This window comes from Eublepharis macularius, chromosome 12 (genome assembly GCF_028583425.1).
Source record: "Eublepharis macularius isolate TG4126 chromosome 12, MPM_Emac_v1.0, whole genome shotgun sequence".
NCBI classification, from domain to species: domain Eukaryota; kingdom Metazoa; phylum Chordata; class Lepidosauria; order Squamata; family Eublepharidae; genus Eublepharis; species Eublepharis macularius.
In genome coordinates, this window is record NC_072801.1 from 16,041,218 (window position 1) to 16,057,169 (window position 15,952).

At 48.1% G+C, this 15,952-nt stretch overlaps 1 protein-coding gene across 1 annotated transcript in view; it reads left to right on the forward strand.

Moving 5' to 3' along the window:
- Window positions 1–785: 785 nt before the first annotated feature.
- LOC129339061 (uncharacterized) overlaps window positions 786–15,952 on the forward strand; it is a 31,486-nt gene continuing 16,319 nt past the window's right edge. The window contains exons 1-6 of the mRNA XM_054993665.1: window positions 786–1,900; window positions 7,482–7,701; window positions 9,204–9,361; window positions 10,983–11,084; window positions 13,125–13,322; window positions 14,716–15,275. Coding sequence (XP_054849640.1) covers window positions 1,027–1,900; window positions 7,482–7,701; window positions 9,204–9,361; window positions 10,983–11,084; window positions 13,125–13,322; window positions 14,716–15,275 — 2,112 coding nt within the window. The 5' untranslated portion in view covers window positions 786–1,026. The remainder of the gene's footprint in view (window positions 1,901–7,481; window positions 7,702–9,203; window positions 9,362–10,982; window positions 11,085–13,124; window positions 13,323–14,715; window positions 15,276–15,952) is intronic.

Sequence of the window (15,952 nt, forward strand, 5' to 3'; positions counted from 1 at the left end):
TTCTCCAGGAGAGCTGATCGCTGTAGTCTGGAAATCCGTTGTAATTCTGGGGGGTCTCTAAGACCCACCTGGAGGCTGCCAGCACTATCTTGGATGCGGTACTGAGGGCTGAACACCTGCACAGTTGCGTCCATGCTCGGATTCCTAATGTGTAATTTTCCAGAAAAATGACTGGGGGAGAGATGCATCAGGGCCTTGTCTTTCCTGTGCATCTTCTGTTGTCGAAAAGCGTACTTCTAGCTCTACTTTTAGTCTCTGCAGGGAGAAACAAGCCCCCGTTTTTTATCTTGGCTAGTTCCAACACTCGACAGAGCTAGAAGCAGCCTGGAGAGTAATTTTGATCAGAGAAATCAGGGAGGAGTTAACCCCCTTTCCCAGCGCTGCGACTTCAGGCCACATCCCTCCCCCCACAGCTGCTTTTGGGGGCTAAATAGCAGGCCAGGTTCCCAGTGTTCCATAGGGCTTGACCTCGAGACCAACATTGCTAAAGAGGCGCAACATAATCATGCTTTAGGGGTGTGAATCGGTGCTTTGACTGGGGGTGGGATCCAAGAAGAGGCAGCGTGCAACAGCCACAGTTCAGTGCCCCATTCAAATCATACATGCTCTGAAAATAACAAGAAGGACCCCCTCGGTATCTTCTGCACTCCAGATAAATGCTGAATTAACGTGTTCAAGTCTTAATTGTTGATTTCACATCTCTCTTATATCAGTAGCGTTCGTTGTATTGGGACACTTACTTCACAATGTTTGCTTTTGTTATTTGTTTCTGTCCCAAGGCCAAGACCTGGGCAAGTCCTATCTGCTGTTGCTGCCTTGGCTCCTTCATATGTCTTATTCCAGCAGATTTACTTCCCTTTCTCGGGCCAAATACATCGGCATCCTCTGTTGGATGTGACAAGGACGTAGGATTCCTGAACTGAGTCCCTATCTAACCCTGAGCTCTTCTGCCCCATCCTACGTGGTTCACTGTGTGAGCTGGATCTTATCGTTCAGCTCCTAAGGAAGCTGTTAGCCTCTCAGATCATGGGTTCCCTTCAGCTAACGACAGTTCTGTTGTTGGTGTCTGTGTCGCTATGTGAGGTGGCCTCTCAGAACTTCATCAAGAATCCCAAGGAAAAGATGGAACATTTGCTCCTGATCAACGAGGTCAATGCAGATAATCCAGGGGACGACACCACCGAGTATGTGGAATTGTATCACACCAGTGGCCGGCGGGCCTCACTTGATGGCTACTTCTTGGTTTTCTACAATGGCAATGGCAACTCAGCCTACAGAGTGAAGGACCTCAAGGGCTTTTCCACTGACAGCCAAGGGTTCTTCCTCATTGGGTCCTCTGCAGTCACACCGCGACCATCGGTGATCCTACAAAAGAACACAATCCAGAATGGGCCAGATGCAATTGCTGTGTATTTTGGGAAGGGGTCCTTTTATGAAGGCATGATGGTCACCAATAAAGACTTGGTGGATGCCTTGGTCCATAAGTCGAAAATCAGCGACAAGGCAGATGATTTGGTCCGTATTCTGACTCCTGGCACAGAGCCTTTCTTGGAGGACCCGCTGTTCAGGACTGCAGATGAGTCACTGGAGAGATGCCAAGGGGCAGATGCACGTTGGTTTTTCCAAGTGGCTATGCCAACCCCTGGTTCAGATAACCATTGTGTGCCTTTTGCGCAGCTGAATGCAACCACAGCATTGATCAGTGAGGTCAATGTGGCGTCTTCCCCTGGGGAGTTTGAGTTTGTGGAACTACAAGGCCCTTCATCTACTGATCTCAAGGACCTGGTGATGGTGCTGATCGAAGGCAGCACCGGGAAGATCTACTTTGTCATGGAGGTGTCTGGCAGAACGTCTCCCGATGGGCTGCTTCTCATTGGTCCGGGCCAAGCCGGAACCCAAGGTAGGGCTAAGCCGCTGTCCATGGTCCCGGGTCAGAAGAGACAGTGTTGTGGTTAGCATGTTGGGGCTACTGCTCCGAAGATTCAGGTTTGAATCTCGACTCAGCCAAGAGTGTGCCTCATGAACTTGAGCCAGTGACTGTCTCTTGGCCTGATTTATCTTGCAGGATGGTTGTAAGGGTAAAATGGCAGCGGAAAGAGGAAAACTATGTAAGGCACAGTGAGTGCCTTGGAGGAAGGTAGGTTTAAAAAAAACAGAACGAGTGGATTGACTGGTGGCTTCTCATGAGCAGGGTTCCCAGGAGCAGCACATCTGCATCTCATGGACAGGAACTGCATTAATGGCAGATCAGTCCGTCCATAGCTATAGCTATGGTGAGTAAAGGGAACTTCCACATCTGGAGGCACTAAATGTCTCTATACCCGTGCTAGGAGACATTCAGTTGTGTCCCGCCTCTGAATGCGGAGGATCCATTTAACTAGCTAGGCCAAGAGCTTCTGTAGACGTATCCTCCAGGGATTTTTCTAATTATTTCCCCTCTTTTAAAGAAAGCTGAGCAGCACAGAGGGCAATATAAACTCCCCTCTGTCTGGTGATCAGGGGGCGGGGCCACCGGCCATGTGACCATTTTCAAGAGGTTCCACCGCGTCCCAGCTGAAAAAAAGCCCTGGTGTAAACAAAGTAAATAGGATGGGACTTTTCCAAGCTGCCAGAGATTTTCAGATGTACGCATTTGTATCAGATGAGTCCTTTTGAGAAGCTCCAACCCCAGATTCTGTATTCGAGGCAGACCAAACTAGAAGGACAGTAAATGGGACTGAGCTTGATAAAAGTGATGCTTTTTTTGGACTTGGGTCTCAGTTCTTGCCAACGTTAGGAAAAAAACCCTCAGACATGCTTTGCCGTATGGCACGTGGAGGAGCAGTCGAAGCAGTACCCGATAAAGGTATGGATTAGTGCACATAATTTCCTTTGAAACAACCAGGCAGACATGACCTTTGGTAGTTGCTTCCGAGCCAGTCTAAGCAGGGTTGTGCGTATTCCGTTAAGTCTCCAAAGTACCGCACCGAGGTTGGGGCCTAAAGAATCAGGAGGGCTTTCCAGGCTGAACACGTCGAGTTCCTTCAGTCTGTCCTCATACAATTAAGGCAGTCTAAACAGCGCAGCCGAAAAAGGGAGGGGAACAGCTGAATCTGCAGCTTTTATAAATGATGCAGACGTTTGTAATTTACATAATTCTGTATTTTGAACTGTCGCTTACGTAATTCGTTCTGCAAGTCGGTGTGGGGGGGGAGTCATCTTGGAGCAGGATACTGAAGGTTATCTGTTCCAACCACTAGGCAACATATTTGGCAATGTTTGTGGCTTCTCAGATTTCGTCAGGCATGGCCCGTGCACTTTCACAAGCGCAAGATTGAGAAATGTGCATGAAATAAATAACCGCATTCTACGTTCAGATCGAATCGCAGCATACGGGCGGTTCTGCTGGTCAAACATGAGCTGGATGGCCAGTTAGAACTGTGAGAGAGCTATTTTGTGATTCGGCCTCTGCTTGGGTATGCTGAAAGGAACACTGAGGGCCAAGCTACAAGTGACGCCTGACACAGGTTGGACACTTGTCAGCTTCCCTCAAGTGTTGATGGGAAATGTAGGCATTTTGGTCTTGCGGCTTGGCTCTCCGACTGCTGTCCAATGGACTTTTCAACTGTCACTTGTCCAACATTCCGCCAAGCTGCCTACATTTCCCATCAAGACTTGAGGGAAGCTGACAAGTGTCCAACCTGTGTCATTCGTCACTTGTAGTTTGTGGCAAGGCAGACACAAATTTCATTGTGTTAAGAAGTTAAGGCCTCACCTCAAATGGGACCAGCTTCAGAAGAACTCTGCTTAGCTCTTCTTTTGCTTCTCATCCCCTTCTTCTTGTGTGAAGGTAGCTTGAAACCATGATTAAAAGCAAATCTGAAAGTGTTTCTGCATAAGGGTCTGTAGGTTAGAGAACCTTGCCTTTATTTTTTTTTCCAGCTCGCTGATGGAACAAAAGTTCCTCCTATCACAATGTGCAATTTGCTGAGCACTTTGGAGCTGCATCCCAAATATCACAGTTGATCAGTCACTTGGAGTGTGAGCAATTGGTATTCTTAACCAAGTCTTTGAATAGTTATGATGGGTAACCTAGCTCCAGATTTTCGTAGCTCCCGCGCAGCAGACTCTTTACCCATACACTTTTTGCATCAGCTCAAAAAATCCCAGAGGTGTGAATAATAATAATAATCTTAAAACAGCTGAACAGTTAACACCTCTTCATCTGCATCAACATGAAGGAGCTATTGTGGTGTGAAATGAGTTTTTCCCACACTGCATTAGTGTTAATTAAAGCTGCATCAAATACCTCAAACAGGCAAGGTTTGTTTTTCATGTTAAATTGGGTTGTGCTTGTTGACACCAATGCACTATCAGTAAATTAAATTTTGAAAGACAAGGGGAAGTTAAAAGAACACACAGAATAATTGGCTCCCTTATTATAAAGATCTGTAAAGAAAAGCATGGATGAAGTATAAACTTTTACTGATTTACAAAAAGTTATGTATGCAGGGCTTTTTTTCAGCTGGAACACAGTGGGATGGAGTTCCGGAACCTCTTGAAAATGGTCACATGGCTGGTGGCCCCGCCCCCTGATCTCCAGACAGAGGGGAGTGTAGATTGCCCTACACACCATGCGGAGGGCGGAGGGCAATCCAAACTCCCCTGTGTCTGGAGATCAGGGGGCAGGGCCACCAGCCATGTGACCATTTTCTCTGAGGGCAACCCACTGAGTTCCACCACCTCTTTTCCCAGAAAAAAAGCCCTGTATGTATATATGGTTTTCCTGAGTTAGCTATACCTGCCCATGTATGTGTGTTATGTGCTGTCAAGTTGCCTCCAACCTATGGGGACCTTATGAATGAAAGACCTCCAAAACATCCTTTCATTAACAATAGCCTTGCTCAGATCTTGCAAATTGGAAGGTGTGTCCTCCTTTATTGAGTCAAGACATCTCATTTTAGGTCTTTCTTTTTTCCTACTGTCTTCCACTTTTCCTAGCATTATAGGGACAAGTAATTTCAGGTCTGATGAAGAGAGCTGTGGCTCTCGAAAGCTTATGCTACGATGAAGTTGGTTCATCTTAAAGGTGCTACTGGACTCTTTGTAATTCCAGGTGTTTCCTACTTTCTTGACAATTTAACTGATATCACTAGCCTAGTTCAAACATTAAATCCACATCTTCCAAACTGTAGTTTTGAGGTTGGAGAATAGGCAACATGCTCCAGTGTTCCCTCTTTTGGTTTATGATAACCATGGTTATCATAACTATATGATAACCATGGTTATCATAATGATACTAGGATATTTGAATTGGGCAAATGGTGGTTATCTGAAACCAAAAAAGAGAGGGAAGGATTTTGTGAACCTGTGGTGTGTTCTTACCATAGTCTGGTGAGAGGTTCAAATCAGTCATCTAAGCTTATCAGTAATCTCCAAGCCACAATGCGTTTGGTTTGCCAGCCATGATGGGAGTTTCGTGAAAAGACAGCTGCCTGACTTGATTGCAATAACACACAATGGCAGGGCTTTTTTTCTGGGAAAAGAGGTGGTGGAACTCAGTGGGTTGCCCTCAGAGAAAATGGTCACATGGCTGGTGGCCCCGCCCCCTGATCTCCAGACAGTGGGGAGTTTAGCTTGCCCTCGGTGAGGACGGCAATCTAAACTCCCCTCTGTCTGGAGATCAGGGGGCGGGGCCACCAGCCATGTGACCATTTTCAAGAGGTTCCGGAACTCTGTTCCCCCGCGTTCCCCCTGAAAAAAAGCCCTGCACAATGGTTAGATCTATTTGCCTGTCTGATTTTATTTGCTCTCCCTTCAAGGAGTTCAGGGTGGCATATATGATTGTCTTTGTTTTATCCTCATAAACCTTTCAGATCTGTTAGGCTGAGAGAGAGAGGGACTGGCGAAAGATAAGCTTCATGGCAGTGCAGGGATTTAAACCTGGATCTTCCCTAGTCCTAGTCTGGAACTCTAACCATTACATGATGCTGGTTCTTAGCCAGAAAATGGAATCTGCCTGTATGCAGGGAGGAGGACGGGTCACCCATGCCCATAGTCCACGCCCTGTCCTCCAAATCATTGTTTGGAGGATCAGCTGATTTGAGGTACTGAGAAACTGTGACCTCGTCATGTTGATAACAACCCATTGATAGGATCCTTATCCTCAAGCAAAAAAGAGAAAGAGATGTGTGGATAAGCCCTTGATCCTGTTAGGGTAGATTGACTTTTGAGTTGCTTCTTGGGTGAGTCACCACCACATCAGAGACTGAGAATCAGTTCAAAGGTTGATGTTTTAAGATTACCAAGAAAATGAAAATGAGTGTCTTATGGTGCTTTAGATGTATTGCCTTTTTTGCAGCATAAGCTTCTGCAGACTAGACCATGCTTTTCATGAGGCTGAGGTGTTCAAGAAGAACATGGAGACCTATTCATAACAGCAGAGCCGGTGTCAAGGGTCAGAACAGCCCACTGTTGCGCAGACATGCTTGGTCCATGTGCTTCCACCAAGAATGGGAGATTGCCCCAGAGGCAGGGCCAGCTCCAGTGTTGTCGGCACCTGAGGCAGCTTAATGCTGCCTCTGTGTGTGTGCGCATGCGCGCGTGTGATGATGTCACTGAGTGTGACGTCATCACGCAGGGGCTGGCACGTGCACGGGGAGCCTTCCAGCCCTCCCATTCAGTTGCTCTGCGGGACAGGCGTAGCCAGCCACCCTGGCCGCCGGCTGGGCCTGGCCAACAGAGTAAGTGAATGGGAGGCTGCCTGCTTAGCTGCCCCACGCTGCCACTGCCAGCATGCGCTCCTGACCGGCGGCGGCAGCAGCTCCATGGTGTGCGCCCCTGCCCCCAGGTCAGCGCCCCTCCGGCGCCTTAGCGCCTGAGGCGGCCACCTCACTAGCCTCAATGAACGGGCCAGCCCTACCCAGAGGCCCTGTAGCACTCCAGGATCCTGTGAGGGAGTAATCTCCTACTTGCTGCAGGAAGTGGTGCCTGGCAGAGGGAGAAGAGACTAAGGGCCAAACTACAAGTGACGTCTTACACAGGTTGGACACTAGTCGGCTTCCCTCAAGTTTTGATGGGAAATGTAGGCATCCTGGTCTTGCAGCTGTAATGGAGAGCCAAGCTGTAAAACCAGGATGCTTACATTTCCCATCAAAACTTGAGGGAAGCCAACTAGTGTCCAACCTGTGTAAGACGTCACTTGTAGTTTGGCTCTAAGGGCCAAGCTACAAGTGATGGATTACACTTGAACGGCAAGTAAACAGACTCACGTGTATTCCTCCCTGTTCACTTGCACTCCATTTGCATTCCACTCGATCACGTAGTGATTCACGTAGAAACCAACAATACCCTGAATTTGCCATACTCTGAAAATCTTGTTGGTCTTTAAGGTGCCACTGGACTCAACTCCTGCTTGTCAGAAAGCTTTCCCTTTCTGCTGATATACAAGTCATTTGCCCCCTTAAACATTCTGTGTTTTGTTTCTCTTCACTGGACTACAGTTGACCTGCCGTTCCCACCAAACTCCAGCGTCCCCCTCCTCAAAGCAGGCCTGAATGCTGTTGCCCTGTACACAGGGGTCAGCAGCAGCTTTGCCCTGGGGTCTGTCGCCTCAGCCTCAAACCTCCTGGATGCTTTGGTTTACACGACAGTGGAAGGCTCGAGTTCGAAACTGCGGGATATTTTGACCCCTGGGAAGCCCGTCTTCTATGGGAGAGAACGGTGAGGAAGCAGTGTGGGGAACATGCCGTAGGAGGGAAGTCCTGTTTATGCAATGCTCTGTTCTAAAGCTGCAACGGGAATGTATTCAAATGAGAGTAACTTGCACAGCATATTAATTTTTATAATATTTCCATCGCACTTTGGCGCATGCAAAGCCCTTCACAGATATGGCCTCAGGACTTGCTACAACAACGCTGTAAGTTTCTGCTTTCAGATATTAGCAACTCTCAGCCAAGCTACAAGGACGAATTACACGAGGAGGAGCCACAGTGAAGGGAGTTGCAATGTTAGCGGGAAGCTGAGTTTTAAAAGAGATCAGAAGGCTTTGTCAATTTCCCCTCTCTACAGAGCCAGGGAGATCCCTGCTCAGAGGGTTTGTTAATTTCCTCTTTGCCTCCAGAAGGCTCTGTCAGTTTCACCTCCCCTTCTAAGAGGGGAAGAGGAAATAAACAAACCCTCTGAGCAGGGATCCCCCTGGCTCTGTAGAGAGGGGAAACTGACAATGCCTTCCCATCCCTTTTAAAACTCAGCTTCCCAGCTAACATTGCGACTCCCTTCACGTGCTCCTCCTCGTGTAATTCGTCTCTTGTAGCTTAGCTCTGTCTTTCAGCTTCTTAACCAATACTTTAGGGTTAATACTGCCTTGCTTTACAGGCGTGTGATCTACACTGCTCAGGAAAAAATAATATATGAAGACCAGGTTGCATTCTAGTTATCATCTTCTTGTTCTTGGAGGCCTTTGAAGAATTCCCGGAATGTTTCTCTAGCATAGATTGCTTCTGCCTACTTTTTGGGCTCAGTTCCAAGTGCTAGGCCGTTTTCACACTGCTTACTGGCCACGGAACATTGTGCCAAGTTCCCGGTACGACAGCATCTTCCTGGCACAATTTCACGTGAGAATTGTTCTCGCGCAAAATTGTGCCAGGAAGACGCTGTCATTCCTGGAGCTTGGCATAACGTTCCGTGGCCAGTAAGCAGTGTGAAAACGGCCCTAGTGATTGTTTACCTTTACAGCCCTTCTTCCTCAAGAATCTCTTCATCCTGTCAGGTCATCCGGAAGGCTTTGCTCTGCCTCCCATCCTTTTCCATGGGTCAAGACAGACAAAGACACAGAGAGGCCTAAGAGCCAAGCTACAAGTGACGAATGACACTTGAACGGCAAGTGAACAGACTCACGTGTATTCCTCCCTGTTCACTTGTGCTCCACTTGTGCTCCACTTGATCGTCAAGTGGAGTGCCAGTGGAGGACAAGTGAACCGGGAGGAATACATGTGAGTCTGTTCACTTGCCGTTCAAGTGTCATTCGTCACTTGTAGCTTGGCCCTAAGACTGGATCCCAGAATTGCCAACTTGTACTTTAGAAATGGCTGGAAATCTGGGGGTGGTACTTGGTGAGGGCTAAACTGTAGCCGCTAAAGTGTAAGACCAAAATTCTACTTTCTTACTATTTCTTCTATTTTACTTTGTTTCTCTCCCCCACTCCCCGGGTTAATCGCCAGCAGATCCCAGCAGGGTAATACATCTATGAGCAGGTGTGCCTGCTGCTCCACTACTCGCGATCCCTCCATCTACACACTTGGAAAGCCCACGCCGCGGAGCTTCAACGATTGCCCCAAGAAGCGTTTCAGTCAAGAAATTTCCTTGTGTCTTCAAGCTGCAGGTGGGTGCTATGAAGTCTGACAGCATGAGCTTTGTGTGGTTAAACAGCATGTAGCCACTCCGAACCAATACAAAAAAGGTGAGCAGAGGGACTGATTTTTATTTGTAAGCAAAAGGGCCCAGCAGGTGAGGTGTTTGGAATCTTGCCCTTGCTTGCAGTTTACCTCTCATGGGCTGCTTCCACACACGTTGAATAATCCACTTTCAATACTCTTTAGTGAACATTTGAAACTGATTTTCCATGTGTGGAACAAAAAATCCACTTCTAAAGGATTGCAAAAGTGCATTGAAAGTGCATTAGTCAACGCGTGTTGAATTATTCAACGTGGAAATGGCCATGGTTTCATGCCTCAAGTTATTTCTCCTTAGCCTTCCTTGGATGCCAGAAATTACTTCAGGTAGGAGAAAAGTGCTGGGGAGGGGGGGATGAGGGAAGAATTGTGACTGCTTACCTGCCAGCTTTTTTGGCTTTTAAGTTCTTCCCCTCCACTCCTCTTCATAGTGAGCCTGTAGGTGAGTGGCAGAGACTCTGCTTTGCATACAGAAAGTCCCGGGTTCAATTCCTGACATTGGAGATAATGTGATGGGCAAGTCCTTCACCTGAGACCTCAGAAAGCTGTTGCCGTTTAGGGCAGACAGTACTGACTTTGATAGACCAACGGTCTGATTCCGTATAAGATGGCTTCACATGATTGTTTAAGCACAAAGCTGCCCTTGGCTAAAGTGTAATGTGGCTATTGGAGGTCTGCTAGGTTTTATGGGCATACCAAGAAGACAGCTGTGAGATCAAAACATTAATTATACAACCCAAGGTGCAAAACATTGAATGGCCCAAAGAATCCTGCGGCAAGACTTAGATTTGAAAAACAGGAGTCTCCGTTTCTGTGCTTGCACTGGAAAGGCCACACAAGAACACATGCAACTGCCCAACCGAACAAAAGAATATTGGAAAGTCCCAGGGCTTTTTTTCAGGGGGAACGTGGTGGAACGGAGTTCCGGAACCTTTTGAAAATGGTCACATGGCTGGCGGCCCCGCCCCCTGATCTCCAGACAGAGGGGAGTTGAGATTGCCCTCCGCGCCGCTCCAGCGGCGCGGAGGGCAATCTCAACTCCCCTCTGTCTGGAGATCAGGGGGCAGGGCCGCCAGCCATGTGGCCATTTTCTCCGAGGGCAACCCACTGAGTTCCACCACCTCTTTTCCCAGAAAAAAAGCCCTGGAAAGTCCCAAACATTTATTTATTAATATATTTATTAATTCCTTTGTTTAATCATTGTCTTCCTCCACCATATCCACTGCTCAAAATTAGCTTCCTGTTAATCAAGGTTAAAAAACAGGGAAGTACAACAAGTCTAACAACAAGCTTTAAAAAATCCACATGGCCTGTAAAAACAGCTTGTATCTGGAAGAACCCTACCTTAGGCAGTGCTGCAGGCCCTTAAGCCAGTAACCGTAAAAGCCCGCAAAAGATGCCTTTTGTACATATCCTGGCTGCTATTTGCTGGCAAGAAGGCCAGCGGCCCCACGGGGCAACCTGGCAAATCAGAAACACAACCAGTGGTCCCTGTTGGCATCCCCGAAGTGGTGCATGAGGCGGCTCACACTCGATGTCTTGTTCTGCCAGGTTGCCCGCAAGAATCCCCGGAGCAACACAACATAGTGACCGCTTTGGCCCAAGCCCTGGATAAGCGGAGCGGCAGTGGAGTGTCTCCGGTTCATTTCAGAGGTAAGGTGGGCGCTTTGTTCAGTTTCATGCTTCCGACCACTGCATTTGAGACAAATGATGCCCCCTTAAAATGGGCAGGAAATGAGAAAGGGGGCGCATGCTCGAATGAAGAGTCGTGTCAAATATTTGTCGGTATCACCTTTGTGCTGGAGGATATCGCTGTAACACATTTTTATTGTTCCAGAGGCTCTTCTGCATGTTTCCTACATGGGAACCAGGGCTCATTTCGAGGGGGAACGCACAGGAACGCAGTTCCAGCAGTTCCCCAAAGAGGTCACATGTCAGGTGGCCCCGCCCACCTGACTCTCAGCCATTTTGGGCCCGTTTCAGCCTGGATTGGGGCTGAAACGGCCCGGATTGGGCCTCTGACAGGTGGTGGATCACTCTCTCACTCACCAGCGGCCCGATCCTGACCATTTCGTGCCCCTTTTCTGCCATTTTCAGCCCCTTTTGCCATTTTGGGTCCAATTTCGGCCCTGAATGTCCAGGATTGGGTCCAAAACAGCCAGGCTAGGTGACGCCAGAGGGTGTGGCATATGCAAATCAGTTATGCTAATGACACACTTCCGGTGATGGCAAGGGGTGTGGCATATGCTAATGAGTTGTGCTAATGAGTTATGCTAAAGAGTTCCTCCAGCTCTTTTTCTACGAAATGACCCCTGGTGGGAACAATCTCTGTGTAGGACAACACATGCATTATAATGCCAGAAATGAGATGCAAGTGTACCGTTTAACCAGTTTCTCGCCGTCCCAACTGCACCGGTCGATTTCTGTTTGCATTGTGAAGGCGTGAACTGATTCCACGTACTTCATTCTGGAGACAGGCAACATGCATCCCCCACGTGCTCCACTGGTGAAAAGCAGATAGACTGCTCTTGGTCCAGGAAGTTCTACGTGGACAATTGGCAATGACTGAGCTAGCATTGTGATTGGTTAGCTAATCAAAATGACTGTCTCTTAGAATTTTATGCCACCCTCCTTCCAAGGGGCTCAGGAGGGTGTACATGGTTCTCTCCCCCTTTTTATCTTCACAGCAACACAATGAGTTCGCTTAGAGAGAGAGAGAGAGAGAATGATAGGCTCACATCTCATTGGCAAAGTGGGGATTTGAACCTGGGTTTCCCCAACCCTACTCTGATGCTCTAACCGCTACACTGCATTGGCTGTCAGGTCAGCCCATCGCTTGAATTGCTGAGGCTGTCACGGCAGTAAGTGCCTGGGACACCAGTCCTGGCGTGAACGTCTAGTGTTGTAAGGAAGCATAATGGCTGGAACTTGGGTGCCCCACAGCTGCTGCAGGCAATACAGAAAGAGAGCAAGGAGGGGAGCAATAAAGGCTACTGACTAGGAGAGTCATTGTGGTTTAGTCGACTAGGATTAGGGAGATGGTTGAGATCCCTATTTTACCACGGAAGATCATTGGGTGACCGTAAGGCCATTCACACTCTCTCAGCCTGGCCTACCTCACAGTTTGTGTTGTTTAAAATGGGTAATGCGGGAGGGCCATGTCACTCTGAAATCCTTGGGGGTAAATCCTGGGAGCCAGTTTGGTGTAGTGGTTAAGAGCGCGGGACCTTAATCTGGAGATCCGGGTTTGATTCCCCACTCCTCCACTTGAAGCCAGCTGGGTGACCTTGGGCTAGTCACAGCTCTCTGGAGATCTCTCAGCCCCACCCACCTCACAGGGTGTGTTGTTGTTGTGGGGATAATAATGGCATACTTTGTAAAACCACTCTGAGTGGGCATTAAGTTGTCCTGAAGGGTGGTATATAAATCAAAGGTTGTTGTTGTTGTTGTTATAAGGGAGGAGAAAAGTGGGTAGACAGATAGCTAAAGTCTGGGAAGGCCAGGGTGGAGAAACTCGGAGGGCTTGTGTGGCCTACTGAGCAACTGCGTTTCAGAAAGCATTGCGAATGTACAGTTGAAACATCTATTTTTTCTTACATTTATTCATTCAAAGATTTATACCCTGCTTTTGCAAACTGTTGTTCGTCCAAAGTGGCTCCTTATCCAAAACGCTCTCTCTTCCCTTCTCTTCAGACGTGACTGTAGCTTGCCAGGGCTCAGACCTGATGTTCACTGCTCTCCTGATGGCCAGATCAGCGGAGCAACTCACTGCTCTGCTACGGGACTTCTCTCTCTTCTCGGAGAGCAAGGAGGTGGTTGACTTTGGGGAATGGAACAGCACGGCAGCGACGGCGTGTGCGAGAGATGCCAACGTGACAGAAACGCCTCTAGGTAGTCATGGGTGGGGCCAGGCTCAAGGGGAGATGGACAGGCTCCTTATGGTGGGGTGATATGGAATTGATACAGCCCAAAGTTGTCAAGGGTCAGCTGGCAGTGTGTGATGCACTCACAAGGGACTGCTGGCTGAAAGGGGGATGTAGTTTCCAGGCAGTGGCAGAGGGGTGAGGAAGCCAAGACTTATTTCTGCATTGCACTGTGGATAACAGAGGCTGTGCATGAACAGAGCCTGAATATGCTGGACTTGCACTGAATCGCTTTAATGGGCCACAGGGAACGATCCTGGCCCGTTGAACTGTTCTGTTAGAATGGCGTGTCTGAAATCTGGAGCTGACTTGGCTTTCGCATCACTGATCCATTTTTAACTGAAGATGCTGGGAGTGAATCTGGGACCTTCTGCATGCTACGCAGATGCTCAACCACTGAGCAACGGTCTCTTCACATACCTTATATTTGGTCTAAGGCAACCTTGGTGTTTTCATGTACTCAAAATTTTAATGTCCGCTCCAGGTGAAAACTCCCTGTGCATAAAGGTAGTGTGTGACATGGGTCGTTTTCACACTGCTTACCGGCCACGGAACATTGCACCACCCTCCCAAAATGACAGCATCTTCCTGCTGCACGAGATTCTCATGCGAAATCACGCCAGGAAGACACTGTCATTCTGGGAGCTTGGCGCTATGTTCCGTGGCTGGTAAGCAGTGTGAAAACGGCCATGGAGAAAGGTTGTATCCTAGCCCTTCACGTGCTATGATAGAGCCAAAACACGTTAAGAAATACCTAGGTTCAGCAAGTGTTCTCTTACCTCAAGGTTTGCCGGGATCTGTAGGCGTCCTGGAAGCTTAAAGTTTAGCATTTACAGAGCAGCAGAGAGGGAAATACAGGCGCCTGTATTTCCCTTCCCCTTCCTGCTGCTCTGTAAATGCTAAACTTTAAGCTTCCAGGACGCCTACAGATCCCGGCAAACCTTGAGGTAAGAGAACACGTGCTGAACCTAGGTATTTCTTAACGTGTGTTTTGGCTCATAGTTTTCCATTTGTGGGGAACTGTTCTTGCAGGGGGACTTTGAAAAAAGTCACCCTTCCCCTGCGGTCTGAAGTCAGTTCTGTCAACTCAGCATTCTGGCCGCCTCCTTCCGTTGTGTATCTAGACCAAGCACCAAACTAAATAGAAAGTGGAACTAGACAAGGCAACTCCATTTTCCTCTAAGGAGCTGTCGAGAAATTTCTACATACTTGGTTGAGGAACATCACCCAGTTCCCCATTGCACGCACACGGCTATTGGCCATAACATGACATCTTTGCTTTCTTTAATGAGAATCTCAAATCCTCACCGATGACCGAGATTGAGCATTGCATAATAAGTTTGGTGTCCTGGTCTTTAAAGGAGCAACGTCGGAGAAGCCGGGAGCAACCAAAGAGCCTCAAACCCCACAGGCCGAGCTGCTTATCAATGAGGTGAATCCAGACAACCCCGGAGCACGAGAAGATACTGAATACATCGAACTCTTCTACCCTGGATTAGCGCCCTTTGACCTCCGTGGCTACTGGCTTGTCCTGTACAACGGCAAGAACAACTTAGCTTACAAGGTGGTGAACCTTACGGGCCACCGTACAGATGAGCACGGCTACTTCCTAGTGGGTAGTGATGGGGTGATCCCTAAACCCTTGATTGTTCTGCCCCCCAATACTATCCAGAATGGAGTGGATGCTGTAGCTCTCTACCACAGCACCACAGCGACTTACCAAATTAACATGGCCTTGACCAGTGAGGGACTGGTGGATGCTGTGGTGTACAAGTCCCGGGGCTCGGAAAAGGCCGACAAGCTGCTTGCAGTTCTTGCCCCAGGCCAAAGTGTCCTGTACGAAGATGACTCCCACAGTCACCTAGACGAATCTCTGAGTCGGTGTCACAGTCTGAAGCCTAGAAACCACAGAAGTTTCCAGGTAATTACTGCGAGATCCGCTTTGGCTCTGAGGCCCTCAGCCTTCTGTGTTGCGTATGCTTGTAGCCAAACCCTCTTTACTGCATATAAGGCTCACTGTCACACAGACAAATAAACCTGCCTTATGCTGAGTCAGATCCTTGATCTGTTAGGGTCAGTATTGCCTACGCAGAGCCAAGCTACAAGTGACGCCTGACACAGGTTGGACACTTGTCAGCTTCCCTCAAGTTTTGATGGGAAATGTAGGCAGCTCGGCAGAATGTTGGACAGCAGTTGGAGAGCCAAGCTGCAAGACCAGGACACCTACATTTCCCATCAAAACTTGAGGGAAGCTGACAAGTGTCTAACCTGTGTCAGGCGTCACTTGTAGCTTGGCTCTCAGACTAGCAGCCTTCAAGCTTTAAGCAGATGTAACAGGCTCTCTTGCCTGTGTCTTAACTAAGCTTCCATACTCCAAATAAAAGATTTATCTTTTCTTTTGGGTAGTGTTCAGCAATTAGTTCAGGACCTGTCAAGCAACATTGTTCTTAGAACCATTTGCTTATCAGTACATTTATTTGCAAAAGGTTCTTTATTACTTAGCTGTTTCTAATCAAAGTACTCAGACACCTATTAGAGTTTATTTCTTTTATCGAAAATGCATTCTATTTTTTTTAATGAAGCAAGTAGTTAAAAAAA